Below are 14,681 nucleotides of genomic sequence, written 5' to 3'. Positions count from 1 at the left end.
ACCCTACAACCTAGCAATTCTCTTTTTAGATATATACCAAGAATAGCAACTCTCAAACTGTTTGGTCTCAGGATAGCTTTGTACTTTTAAATTATTGAGGAATTCAGAGAGCTTTCATGTATGTGAGTTATAGCTTTAGATATTTAATGTATTAGAAACCGAAACTAAGAAAGTTTAAAAATATTTTTTATCCTAAAATAAGAATGATGAACCTATTGACATTAACACAAATCATCCTTGTAGGGAAAATAATTATTTTCCAAAGCAAAAAATATGGCGAGAAGAGTGGTATTGTTTGATACCTTTATACATCTCTTTCATGTCTTGCTCAATAGAAGATAGATGCTCATATCTGTTTCTGTATTCAGTCTGTTGGGATATATTGTTTTAGTTGAAGTGTATGAGGAAGATCTGTCCTCACGCAGATACACAGTTGGAAAGGGGAGAACGATTTTAATAGCTTTTTCAGAAAATTGCTGATATCCTTCTTTGATACTACACTATAACTCTCTAAGTGGCGTTTTCTTGAATTTAAATCGCAATTTTGATTCTGAAACTGCATCAGTGGATTTTTTTGTACTCTGTTAAGATCTATTGGCATTGGTCTATCTTTACTTTGAATTAATTGAATGTATTATTTTGTAACATTACATACTAGTCATTTGAGAAATACCGGTTCACAGAGTTACAGCTTCCAAAATGTTTTCATATTTCATTATATAATATGAATAAGTGATATTCACTAATGTCACCAGCAATCTTATCAGAGAACTGGAAAATTTTGAAGCTTACTGTGGCAGACACAAGTTTTCTAAAATTCTGATTTTTACTTGAAAGATTGAATTTTATCATTGGCAACCGGTACTGTCATTTGTTTTCTTTGAAGTGACAGACTCTCCATTGTCGAGAAAGTAACTGCTGAATACCAAGTCAGAATCACCATGGTTTGAAGTCTGTCAGTCATTTCTTCAAATAAAAATAGTGATCTATGCAAGTAGTTAGTTCAGCTCCCAGTTCAAACATGTACTTGCTTTTCCTTGAGACGGCCATTAATCTGTTAGGCATCAGAGGTGCTCTATGCACACTTCCCGTTTAGTGACAGGACAGGTCAGCAGACATTTTCTCTAAAGATCAGAGGGTAAATATTAGACTTCGTGGACCACTGAATTTAGTTTGAGTTGGGTGTTGTAACTATTCAACTGTGTCACTGTAGCATGAAAGCAGCCTTAGACAGTATGTAAACAAATGGGCGTGGCTGTGTTCCAATAAAGCTTTATTTACAAAACAAGAAGCAAACCAGATTGCCCAGCAAGCTGTAGTTTGCCAACCCCTGGCATAGCATATTAAAAAGATGAATATTTTAAGGTCAAGATTTAATAAAAGTTGTAACTTCTACTTTGTCAAGAACGTGCCTCTCAGTAGCAGTGTATCTGGTCATTCTTCCGTTTCTACTCCACCCATCCTTACCTCTCCTCATTGTGTGACCCTTCTCTCTGAGGCTAACTCTGACATCTGAGCCCTGAATTCTAGAGCTCATTCTGCCTCTAGACTTTCCCATAAGTCATCTCCACTCTCTTTTTACCCTCACCTCTTTTTGCCTTTTCCTACTTGTCTTAAACATGCTTAAATGTCTCCCATCTTTAAACCACAAAAAACTTTCCTTTGACCCCCTCCCCCTCATACCTAGTCTATACTTGAGTTTTATTTCCTTCCCATGGCAGCAGTCCTGTAGTTGTACCTATTCTGTTCTTCAGGGTCAGCTTGTGAGAACTCTATAGTATTTGACATTGGTGACCCCTAATTGCTTCTTGAATTTTTGAAGCTCTTTTCTTAATCGGCTCTCACTATTTCACTTTCCTGGACTTCTGTTTACCATCTGACTGTTATTTCACTCACTTTTCTTCTGTTCATCTCTTAAATGTTGGTCTTTCTTAGCCCTGATTCCTATTTCTTTACTTACTTATAATTTCCTTTTTTTTTTTTTTTTGGTAGGATTTTTGGGTTACCTCTTCCACTTACATGATTTCAGCCCCCATTTTATTGCTGATGACTCCCAGATTTGTATCTAGGCTAAATGTTTGTCCTGAACTTCAGAACATGCTTCCAGTCCCTTATCAGACATCTCAACATAGATCTCCAGCAGCTACTTCAAATGTTTTTGTTCAACATTGTTTGTCTTCTTTGAGACCAACTTTCCTCCCTTTTCAGTAAAAAAAAAAAAGCATTTACTGAACCCCAAACCAGAAATCTGAAATTGTTCACAATTCAGGCCAATCCAATATCCATTTGCTCACCGGGAAATTATCAGTGGAGCCTCCTGAACTGAATATATTTCTGCTCCATTCATTATCTCCCTCTATTTCCACTGCCTATTCATTAGCCAGGTTAACCTCATCTGACGCTCAGCTGGGCTTTCTAACTTACTCTTTTCTTGTCTTCTAGTATATCTTTCCAGGCAAAGGTAATTATTCCTTATTCTATGCCTCTGCTTACCTTGCAGATAGAATTTAGTAGTCACTGAATGATGTGGTTGACTATAAAAGTGAAGTCTTATACCTCTCTGCTAAAATACTTCCAAGGGTTCCTGTTGGTCCATAGAGTGAAGTCCAAACTCTTAAGTCTTGTGTGAGATCCCTCAGTGGTCATCCCCTAGCTCTTTAGTTAAGTTCCTCCCACCACCTGCCCACACATACCTAGCCCCCAGACCACCACAGTTCTCCAAGGACACACCACCTCTTAAGGCTCCCCACTTTGCACACTTGGTAAAAATGTCCTTCTCACGCCTGTTCCATGATAGAGCTGACTTTAGGATCTTCCCCTTGGAGTCTTTCCTAGTACCTCTACTCTGTTCTCATAATGCGGTGTGTGTATAACAGTATTTACAAACATTTATCTTGGGTGCCTACTATGTTCTGACACTAAACAGTCCTTGTAATAGTCCTGAAAGGTAGAAATTATTACTTCCCATTTTAAAGAGGAGGACCTAAGTCAAAGAGACATTTAATTTGCTGGAGTTGTACATCTAGATAGGGGCTAAGCTAGCCCTGAACCTGGGCTCTGTTTGCTCTCTTGCTGTGTCTCTTTACTCATTTCGTATAGGGCTTTTTCTATTATCTGAACAGGTATTTGTCTCCTTTGACCAGCAATATGTTTCTGTGTCTCCAGAGCCCAGTTCAATAAATAAATGAATAGAAGAGTTTGTAACTGACACAGAATTTCAAGTATAAAGTAGTCCCATGATATAGTCTTAGAAAACAATGTCACAGCTTAGTGATTTTTCTTTTTTAAAGAAGTGCTTGCTGATATTTTGGGTTAAAGTGCGGGGGGGTTGTCCATTTTGTTCAACATTGTTTGTTGTGCACAGTGCTCTGTGAAGCTCTGCGCAGAAAACAGACATGGACGTGACTGTTTCCACCCTCAAGGAGCTTTGGTATGTTAGAAACTTATAACCAATACACGATACACGTCTAACCTGAATACCCACCAGCAACAAAATGCCTCAGGTTTTAAAGCAGCAGGAGGCCACATGGGGCTGCATTTAAAAGCGACCAGGGAAGATTTCCTGAAGGATGAGTAGAATCCTAATAAAGGAAAAACATTGAGGGAAGGTGTTAAAGTGAATAGGGATGATGACTGGAATTTAAAGTAAAAAGTAAACAAACTGAGGGCTTCAGAGGGGAGGGGGGTGGGGGAATGGGATAGGCTGGTGATGGGTATTAAGGAGGGCACGTATTGCATGGTGCACTGGGTGTTATACGCAACTAATGAATCATGGAACTTTACATCAAAAACTAGGGATGTACTGTATGGTGACTAATATAATACAATAAAAAAATTATTATTAAAAAAATAAAGTAAAAAGTAAGCCTGGTCTTGTCCATTATAATTCAGAACAGTTATTGATACCCTCTAGTCTAGAATTTATTTCAGACGTGGAGTATCAACTTTTTTAAACCTTATTTTTTGTAAAATAGAGAAATGCATAAAGTGTGATGTGTAGTGTGATGATTGCTGAGTGTAGATTTTGAGTAAGGAAAAGGATGGGTCTGTGTCTCTGCATTTGTTGCATGGGATTGATTCTATTGGAACTCTCATATGCAGTTCCCTGCAAGATGGGTGTGGCCTGTGAGAGAAGTCTTACAGGGTTGTCCTGAGGCCATACTGTGCTGTAGGAAGTACCAATTGACCCTTGAACAACCCCAGAGAGTTAGTTAGGGGCGTCAACCACCCTACAGTGAAAAATCTTAGCATAACCTTTGACTCCTCCAAAATCCTACTGTTGACTAAAGCCTTACTGGTAACATAGTCGATTAACACGTATTTTTTTTTATGTTACATGTGTTATATACTGTATTCCTTAACAATAAAATGAGAAGAGAAAGTTATTAAGAAAATCATAAGGAAGAAAAATATATTTATGGTACCAGACTGTAAAAAAAAAAAAAAAAATCTGTGTGAAAGTGGACCCTTGGAGTTCAAACCCATGTAGTTGAAGGGTCAACCGTAGTCTGCACTGCCCCAGTGTGGCGTAGCTTCTGTTCCTTGGTACATTGATCTTGGGTTGCCCCAGATAACTTTTTGACAGCACTTGCCACTTTTTCTGAATGCTGGGCTGCCCACCTTGGCCACCATATAAAAAAAAAATTCTTCCCCTGAGGTACAGCTGCAATTGTACGGATACTATGTAAATGTGGACACTGAATGCATGGTGCACTGGGTGTTATACGCAAGTAATGAATCATGGAACTTTACATCAAAAACCAGGGATGTACTGTATGGTGACTAACATAATATAATTAAAAATATTATTTAAAAAAATGAAAAATAAAGGTTTACTCTTACAAACTCAGGTCACAGCATAGTAATTTAATGCATGCATGGTATTCTTTGGGAGCTTAGGTAAGTGTAATGGATTTTTTTTTTTTTTTTTTTTTTTTTTTTACTGTTTGCTCTCATTGTGGCAGGTATATTTATTGGCACCCATCAAACTTAAAATCTAAGTGAAGAATGCATTTAGCTGCTTAATGTTTCAAAGAAATACATTTATGTTATTGCCATCGAGTGGTGTAGAGAATAAGTGTCCACATGTTTGAGACATTGGACTAGAAAAGAAGAATTAACTTGAGGCTTAGCTTTCCTGGAGTTTTGTAATTCTAAAGAATGACATTGGTACCAGAAAACAGATAAAATTCAGAAGAGGACACAGAAGAGAATTCAAAGGAAAAAAATAAACTCAAGAAAAAATAAATGCATTGGGTAAATCATGTATTTATATGTACATGTGTAAAAATATTATAGCTTATTTTTTTTTAATTTGGTTGTTAGCTATTGCCAAAGCAATTTTGGGACTCCTGTTTTAGTCACCAGGTTTAAATGTTTAACATTTGAAATGAAGTTTTGTATGTCATGATTAGTATTATTGTTGGATTTCTTCTACTTTCATAGATTTGATCCAGGCTACCAATGAGACCAATGTTAATATTCCCCAGATGGCCGACACACTCTTTGAGAGGGCAACAAACAGTAGCTGGGTGGTTGTATTTAAAGCTTTAGTCACAACACATCATCTCATGGTGCATGGAAATGAGGTAAATGAAGTGAACTTAACTTTTTTCTTTTTTGGTGGGGAACGGAGGCATTTATGGAGGGCTCTTTTGCTTTTCATTAATTAGGAGAGGAAGAAGAGGAAATACATGGTTCAAAATCATTGAGAATACAATTTTAATTTTCTATTTAGCTATTTTTTAATAAATAGATGTTAAGTTACACCTTCTCTTGGAGACATTGAAATATTAAATATTACTTGTACCTAAAAGGTATGTACCATATAAATGTATTAGTGGGCAAAAATGTTAGAGTAAAGGAACAATAAAGTGATTTTTCCCATTAGGAACAGTCTTGTGCATCTTTAAGTGTAAATTGCTTTCATAAAAATACTTAATTTTGGAAAATATTAATAAAATAAAAATTGCCTATTTTATATGGGATGCCTACTGAATCATATTAAATTGCAGTGTTTCTGTTATATAAAAAATGAAAGATCATAAAATTTAATTCTAATTCAACGAGTACTTTTCAGTCTTTTTTCCTCCTCAGAGAAAGTCAGCAGACTAGGAAACTTTATAACTGAGTTAAAAAAAAAATCATAATGAGAATTTGTAATATCCTTTAGTATCAGAAATTGTTTAAAGATATGATTTGGGAATATTGGTTTTAATTCTAGTTTTTGTTTTTCAGAGATTTATTCAGTACTTGGCCTCTAGAAATACACTATTCAATCTCAGCAATTTTTTGGACAAAAGTGGATCCCATGGTGAGAATATTTATGTTTTCTAATTTTTTGGATAATGCTTTTGATGTAGGGTTTTGTTTTGTTTTTTTTGAAGTGAGGTTCATAATATGTAATTAGTATAGCTGGTAGCTCTGTTGGGTATTTAAGAAAAAATGTAAAAGTAATTAGTTACTTTGTAGAGCTTTAAAATATTTAATTGTTAGAGAACTCACCATATAAATTACATATTAATTTTACTTTTCGCCTTTGTCAGTAAATCTTAACAGTCAGTATTCTAGGCCCACAGTTTTTTGTTTATGAAAGTACAAAAAGCAGTGAAATGAAAGATACTTTCCTAATTTAAAGAAAAAGATTCCAGTCTTAAAGAAACATGATTTGTAAATTAGTAGAATTTAAACTGTAGTCAAATGTTCATTCATCATACTTATTGGTTGCCTATTCTGTATACGGCAAGCACACCAAGCAAGTGGATGGTTCTCAGATGGCTACATGTATTAAGCCTGAAACAGCCTGTTACTTGAAATGGTGAACAAAAAATGCAAGGAAAAATCAGGAAAGACATTCTGTACAAGGATGGTAGCATAACGAAACTGAAATGTCTTAGAATGTGTCATGCCTAAAGTATTTTTGCTTGCAGTAGGATTTTAAATGAGGTCTTTCTGGTGCCTTTATTGAATAGACCTCATTCTAGCATTATTTACATTTGGAGAGTTTAAAAAAAAGTTGGTATTAAAGAAAGCTAAATGGAAGGTTTTATTAATTAGTTTTACTTCTTCTGCCCCTCCCCCCAGGTTATGATATGTCCACCTTCATAAGGCGCTATAGTAGATATTTGAATGAAAAGGCTTTCTCTTACAGACAGATGGCATTTGATTTTGCCAGAGTGAAGAAAGGGTATGTTTTTTCTTTCTCATGTTTATTTGAGCAGAGTAAGTCTTTGAGGCATACTTGACTTACCTTAACTAAGCTTAAATGCCAAATAATTTTGGTCATGAAGGCCCAGTTTATAATCACTTGGAAAAAAAAGACACTCAATAGTATTGTAGAAGTTAGCCTTGAGGCTGTAATATACATTATTTATATTTTCATGCAGAAAATCTGATTCACTGCTCAGAATTGGCATGGTATAACATTTTATTTGTTAAATTCAATTCAAAATTCTTAAGCACATATATTCCTTTAAATAATTTTAAATGGAGAGAATTTAAAGTTTATTCAGAGTTCAAAGAACAGTGGCTGTAGTTTACAATAGTTATTTCAGTGTGTTTTGATTGAAGTAAAACTGAACTGTGTATATGGTGGAGATCTGTTCTTGAGCGGTAATAATGTCCTAGTATCGCACACACGCACACACACGCGCACGCGCGCACACACCATAATTGAACTGATTATTAATACTAACCATGGACTAAGAAAACCTCATTGAAACAGAAACACTTACATTTTAATTCATAATTATCATTTATTTCTCTCTAAATAGATGTTGAATTTAATCAGAAGCCATAAATTTATGCAAATCTTGTGTCTGGTCCTGACTTGAAATAATGGCGAGGTATTGTAGAACGTTTGATATTTTAGTTTCAAGAATTCACACAAAAAGACAATACTCTGTTTTTCTAATAGTGACCCAGCCTTAGCTTTCAACTACATTTAAATCATGGTGCTGAACAATATAAACTTGTCTGTTCAAAATAAGGTTTTTGTGGGTGAACATTCTGTACAATTGAGGTTTTTACTTTATCCCCTTCTCATTGTAGACGATTCTGGTTTACATGGCCCTGGGCAGCCATAGCTGACGTGCCCTGCTGCATTTCAGCTTTTCCGCAGTAGGGTCCATAGCCTTCTTAGAAACTTCTGCACCCTTTTATGTGCACATAAGGATGCTTTCCCTACCCTTGAAGTGGGAGAGACCCTGAAAGTTGCCATTTTTAACCTATTGACATAAGCTGGGTATTTTCCTCAACTACTTCAATACTGCCACCCCTGGACCATCACTGGATGCAAGGGGCTCCATAAGAGGCCTGTGGGTGGGCACGAGGTGCAGTGCCCTGTCTGGCGCACCCTCTGGCGTGAACCTCCACTGTGTCCTCTGCAGCGAGGCAAACTCTATCTCCTTTTGGCCAGACTGTGCATATCAGCTTGCATTTCTCTTCCCTTGCTAGTTACTAGTATACACTCTGCACTCCCAGCCCTATAGGTGTTGAAGACTTCTAAGACATGTGTTCTCTCTTTCCTAAAAACAAACTGGCATTCACAAAACTTACACCTCTGTGATAGATTTGGAAAAACCCATCCAGTAATTCAACTGATCTCTTTTATCCAGACCACACTGCTTTCTTCCTGAGGGCAACACAGAGAGAAAGAAAGCACTGCCTGTGTGCTTGAAAAACAAGAGTGGGTGAGAAGAAGTAGTGTAGAGAAGGGAATCAACTACAGCCTTTTAATATCTCAAAATTATCCCACAAGATTAATAAGGAAATGGAGGGGGTGCAGCTTGGAAGAATGCACGTGGTCTTGAATTTTCCACATACATGAAAGTTGCATCTTTTTCTTTTTTTGAAACAATTGCAGGGCCGACGGTGTAATGAGGACAATGGCTCCTGAAAAGCTTCTGAAGAGTATGCCAATACTACAGGGACAAATTGATGCACTGCTTGAATTTGATGTATGTATCTCACTAGAAAATGTGCCCTGCACAGTTAGTACTGTCTTCTGTTGGAAGGTGGGCTAACGCTGGAAATCTGCTCAGGAAGCAGGTTGAGATCTCCTGCATTTCAGCGAGCTACATGCACCCTTCATGGAGGCTCTTAGCATGGGGATGGCTGTGGTTATGCAGATTGTCTGAGCAGTTTCCCAGGTGTTTAATTAAGTCGTGGAAAAATACGAACGGGGCATTCTTGGAACCCTGTGTTCGGAGCAGGACGATGGACTCCTGTGGTGTTTGACAGGGTGAAGTATGTGCAAGATGTATGTTTAGCCTCAATAACTAGTTAAGCCTCAATAACTAGCCTACTTTTAGAAGCCATTTTATATAGACTGCTAATGTGACACCATCCACCAAAGAGAATTGTTTTTGTCTGGTCATGGTCCTTCCTCCTGGCAATACCAACATGACATGTCTCTTAAAACAATACCTGTATCTTGGGTGTGGTGGTAAATACACTAGCCTACACACGTGATAAGATTATATAGAAAAGTCCCCCCCACATACAAAGAGTATAAGAGAAACTGGGGAAATCGGAATTTGATTGGTGGGTTATGGCAATCTCAATATCGTGGTGGTGATATTGTATAGTAGTTTAGTAAGATGTTACCATTGGGAGAAACGGGGTGAAGGATACATAGAATCTCTATATTTTTTACAGCCGCCTGTGGATTTATGGTTATTTCAAAATGAAAAGTTCAGATAAACATATCTGATTCGTGAAAGTAACATATTCTGACGTGTAAGAAGATTTGTAGAAGGTGGATTAATTTCTTAGTAATCACTTGAGACATTTTCGTGTGCCCTGGGAAAAATTGTCATTTGATAACATGTAATTAACATATTAAATTTTGATCTTTTTCTAGGTGCATCCAAATGAGCTAACAAACGGTGTCATAAATGCTGCATTTATGCTTCTTTTCAAAGATCTTATCAAACTTTTTGCTTGCTACAACGATGGCGTGATTAACTTACTTGGTAGGTAGGACAGCTGAATGGTATCTTTGCATAAAGACTGTATCAGAATGCAAAGATTTGGATACCGTAGCCTTAATAGATAAAAATCTAAATATATGATTCATTCAGGTCACATTTCTCTGTTCTTATGTCAGTCAAGATTAAGTGCAAGACACAGAAAGCACTCCAGGTGTTTTAAGCAGGAAGGGATTTCCACACAAGGATTCGGGTGCTCACAAAATACTAGAATGACTGAAGGTTCTAGGCTTTGCCTCTTAGAATAAGTCCCGGCAAGTCCTGCTCCACTGTGATAACAGCTACCTCTGATGCCACCCTTAGAGATGTCTAGGGAATAAGAGGCCACTGACACCCCATTAAGTAGAATAGAAGAGCCACTCCACTCCTAGGTTTCTGGACCCATTGACTCTAGCTGTGGTGAACAACGGACCATACACCGACCAGTGGTTCAGAGCGTATACTGAATCTCTAACTCTGAAGGTATCTTCTTAGAATGGGTTTAAAATAGTGTCTTCTGTAGACCATTCCATTATTATGTAAGGTCCGCTATTTCTGGACTGAAGGGATTCATGCTAAGACTGACAAATCCTGTGGGGTGCGTCTGTTGTCTCACTTCTTGTGCAGCAAAGCGGTATTGTGTGAGTTACCATGAAGGGGAGTAATTCCCCAGATGGTGGTACTGGCAAAGCAGTATGGGCAGAGGTGATAAATCTACATCCAAGATAAACTAACTGTTCTGGAATAGAGAGATGGCTGCTCTTTTCCCTGGTAAAAGGAATTAATCCTTAACTCGTTACTTGGTGGATGACTCCATACTCCCTGGATTATGATACCAGAGAATCATATGGTAGAAGCTCAGAGTCGATCTCGGGTATTGACAGACCAAGGACTTAGCAATGATGCAGATATACCAGACTATGTTCTTGTGCCTATTCATAACTTCCATTTCTGATATAATTGGCAGATGTTTATCAGCATTTGGAGTCCTTTTATCCCTTGATCATTGAGAACCTTTTCATGGCATATGCTCTTTAGTCTACATTTGTATGGAATGAAAATAGTCTCATGCTCTTTATCCATTCTCAGAGGTCCATCCATCACCTTTTCTCCAGACCTTCTTGTTACCAATCTTCCAATTTTATTTTTTCCAAGTCCCTGGTCATCCAGGCCAGCAGTTAGTTACTGCTCACATTTTGGTACAGTTCCATTTGTCTCACCTTTTTTTTAAAAAAGATTTTATTCATTTATTTATTTAAGAGAGAGGGAGAGAGCAAGCATGGGGGGAGGAGCAGAGGGAGAGGGAGAGAGAGAATCTCAAGGAGACTGCGGTGAGCCCAGAGTCCAACACAGGACTTGATCCCACCACCCTGAGATCATGACCTGAACTGAAATCAACGGTCAGATGCTGACTGAGCCACCCAGGCACCCCAACTCACCATCCTTCCTTTGACATAAAGTGGAAATCAGATATACTGCTTGAAGTTTGGCCTACAGTAAAATATTTCTTTCTTCTCTCAAAGTCACCCCTTTGTGGGGATATAATGACGTAGCAAACCACTTTGAACTAGTGCTGGCATCGGGTACCTGGTACTGGGTACCTAGTCGATTAGGCATCTGCCTTTGGCTCAGGTCATGATCCCAGGGTCCTGGGATCGAGTACTGCATTGGGCTGCCTGCTCCACAGGGAATCTACTTTTCCCTCTGCCCCCCCCCCATTTGTTCTCCCTCTCTCTCCCTCTTTCTCTCTCAAATAAGTAAATAAAATCTTTTTAAAATAAAAAAATAATAACTAGTGCCAGCATAAGAAACCATCTCTAAACCAACCTTGAATTCTTTTTCTCCTCAGACCACTGGTCATGGGGAACTCCCCAGAGGCCATAGGTGTGATTGGAGGGAGAGATGCAGTACAGAAGAGTAGGTGCAGTGGGAATGTGAGCCATCTGTTTGTACAGCCCACATGGGTGTTCAGCATTGGCTTGAGGCTGACCACTTCTGTACCACTTTCATTTGATGATAGAGTGTTCTTGCAGTTGTCCAGCTCATGGGTATGTATATTAGATAACACTTGAGGTCTTATGATCACTTGATATTCTGTGGTTAGAATCTCAGTCTCTATAAGCAAGCCAAGAACAGCTTTTTCCAAAGGAGATTAGTTACTGTCTGAAGAAGACATGGCTCTGCTCCAGAGCACTGGAGGCTTCCACCGTACTTTTCTGCTGGAGTGTGCCAGATGCGTTCTGCAGCATTTGGACACTGCAGGCACTTTGAGTACTTTTAGGTCTGCGGGAGCAAAGGCCCATGTGGTTCCAGTTTGGAGCAGTTGCAGAGCCTTCCCCTGATCTGGATCCTGCTTAGCTGACCCCACACCTGATTCTCTTTTTAGAGCAGAACACATACATGCTGGATATATTGCCTCCGAAACTAAGAAAGCTCAGCAAACTTCGTGCGTTTTAGTTATAGGGGTTACAAGGTGAAGCAACTTGTCTTTCACACGGAGGGGACGTTGGACCCCAAGACTTGGTTGATGTAGCAGGTCTCTGAATTTTCATAAAATTCTCTCTCCCACCCCATGACATACATGTGACTTATCAAGGTACCTGGCATAACTGAAATTCTTGCCTACTGGCTACATGTCATTAACACGATAACCTATGGGACAGAGGTTGATATCCTTGAAATAAGACAAACGTATACTGTCATCCCTGCCAGATGAAAGCAAACTGCTTCTGGTGGGCTCTGTTTATTGAGATAGGGATAAAAGAGTTTGCTAGTTCGATAGCCGCCTATCAGGTGTCAAAAACGATGCTGGTTTTATGCTGGTAAGAAGGACACGTCTGGAAATCTGCAAGTCAGGGTCATCCCCTGGTTAGGATCACAGTAACCTGTAAATCTCTGCCTACAACCCATTTCACAAACCAAGGTCACTGAGGACGTGATGGAATTGCTACCCCTGTTTCTTTCAAGAGGTCAGGACACCAGTGCGAGGAATCTGCTAGTTTCGAGTATTTCTGTTCCAACCATATATCCGGGTAACTGGGGAGAGAGCCACAGAGGAGCATACATCCACTGGATCTAATTTTCTTTTATCATGCAATCCCCAAAAAGCTTCCACTCAAGTTGGCAGAACGTAGAGTGAAGTCCCCAGGAAGTAGCATCAGTTTGGATTTCGTGTTCCTGAAAAGTCTGGGTATGTCCCCTTTCCCTGGCCTAGTCACCCTGATAAAGATCTCTTCTGCAGAAGAGGAAAAAGGGCTCTTGGCTGTGTTTCAAGGACATTTCTCAAGAGTATTTGGAGAGCTTATTAAAATTCGGATTGCTAAACCTCAACCCAGAGTTCCTAATGCAGTAGTTGTGGGGTTGAGCCTGAGAATTTGCGTTCCTGGTAAGGTCCTGATTGGTGCTGTTGCTGCTTGTCTGGGATTTCACTTTGGGAATCACTGTGTTAGAGCTACTTCCAGATGCTCAGGCTAGCATTCTGAATCCATGTTTTTTGGCATGTTCACCCAAATTGACAAATTATCAATTTTATCACAAAATCTAACGTAATATACTTTCCTTCGTGTTCAGAAACTTTACAATCCATACCACCTCTCCACATTTGTATCCATGATGGTTGTCACATTTAGAGGGAAAAATAGAAGATTCCCAGTTAAATTTGTATTCAGATCAACATGAACATTTTTAAATATTAATAAGTCCTATGCAATATTTGGGACATACCTGTGCTAAAAATTTATCTATTTACAATTCATATTTAACTCAGTAACTTGTATGTTATCTGGCAACCCTACTGCCACCAGAAATTTGCAAGAACTTGCGCTTCTTTTAGCATGTATATTTTTTCCTCTTGGTCAGACTTTGTACTGGTCTCCCTAGGGCGTGCACGGATTGCTGTCTTCTCAATCTCATTCTAGGTATTGAGGCAGTTGGCAAGGGGAAAGGGGTAAGAAATAGATGGATTGGACATGAGAAAATTTTTCATTCCCTCATGAAAGGTGGCTTAATTACAGAATCGCCCAGCAAGGCAGGACCAGCCTTTTCAGACTGAGAAGAAAAAGCTTTTTCTAGCAAGAGTAGCTCCCTTTGGTTTGAATCTACCCATGCAGTCTCCTTTCTAGTTTTTCTTCTCAATAAACATCCTAACTTTCACAAAGGAGACCGTGGTGAGGCTGGGAATTTAACTTAACCACATACGTTGTAATTCAGCAACTTAGAAGATTAGACTCTCCGACTTTCAGCGATGACAGCTCTATGTCTGCAAGAGGTAAGATTATTTAAGGGCAGTTTTGGAGTACCACTGTCTGACTGGTACCTTGAGCCAATAATTTAAAATCCTGTGTTGTCATTTTCCTTTGGAGTCAGAAGCAGCCACCCACTGTACGATCTAGTTGCCTGATTCCCATCATGGTGGTCTCTCCTAGCAGCTGCCTGGTCCGGTAAGCTTCATTTTAGCTGCTCGCTTCAGAACACTGTAGGCGATCATTTAAGTAATCAGTTTGCGCCTGTATGGTACAGGCTACGAGAATCCCAATTTTCCAGTAGTTGCGGGTAGTGAACACTGCCTTCAGATCCAGCCAGTTATATATCCTAGATTCCCATCTTTGACATTTTTGAGGGTCTGATTTCTACAGCCATTTCAAATACCAAATACTGTGTTTATTCAAGAAACAGAAACCACTCTCCATACTCTAACTAGAAAGGGATCTAAAG

The 14,681-nt window shown here is 38.8% G+C and overlaps 1 protein-coding gene across 4 annotated transcripts in view; it reads left to right on the top strand.

Annotated features, from left to right (window-relative positions):
- The window catches only part of SNAP91 (synaptosome associated protein 91), a 135,712-nt gene that overhangs the window by 41,840 nt on the left and 79,191 nt on the right, over positions 1–14,681 (top strand). For all 4 annotated transcript variants that reach the window (XM_057303917.1, XM_057303918.1, XM_057303919.1 and 1 more), the window contains exons 3-7: positions 5,446–5,588; positions 6,238–6,313; positions 7,084–7,186; positions 8,864–8,957; positions 9,863–9,974. In XM_057303917.1, the coding sequence (XP_057159900.1) occupies positions 5,446–5,588; positions 6,238–6,313; positions 7,084–7,186; positions 8,864–8,957; positions 9,863–9,974 (528 nt within the window). The remainder of the gene's footprint in view (positions 1–5,445; positions 5,589–6,237; positions 6,314–7,083; positions 7,187–8,863; positions 8,958–9,862; positions 9,975–14,681) is intronic.

This window comes from Ursus arctos, unplaced genomic scaffold (genome assembly GCF_023065955.2).
Source record: "Ursus arctos isolate Adak ecotype North America unplaced genomic scaffold, UrsArc2.0 scaffold_29, whole genome shotgun sequence".
NCBI classification, from domain to species: Eukaryota; Metazoa; Chordata; class Mammalia; order Carnivora; family Ursidae; genus Ursus; species Ursus arctos.
Note: the sequence above shows the minus strand (reverse complement) of the source record. Positions and strands in the feature narration are given on the sequence as shown.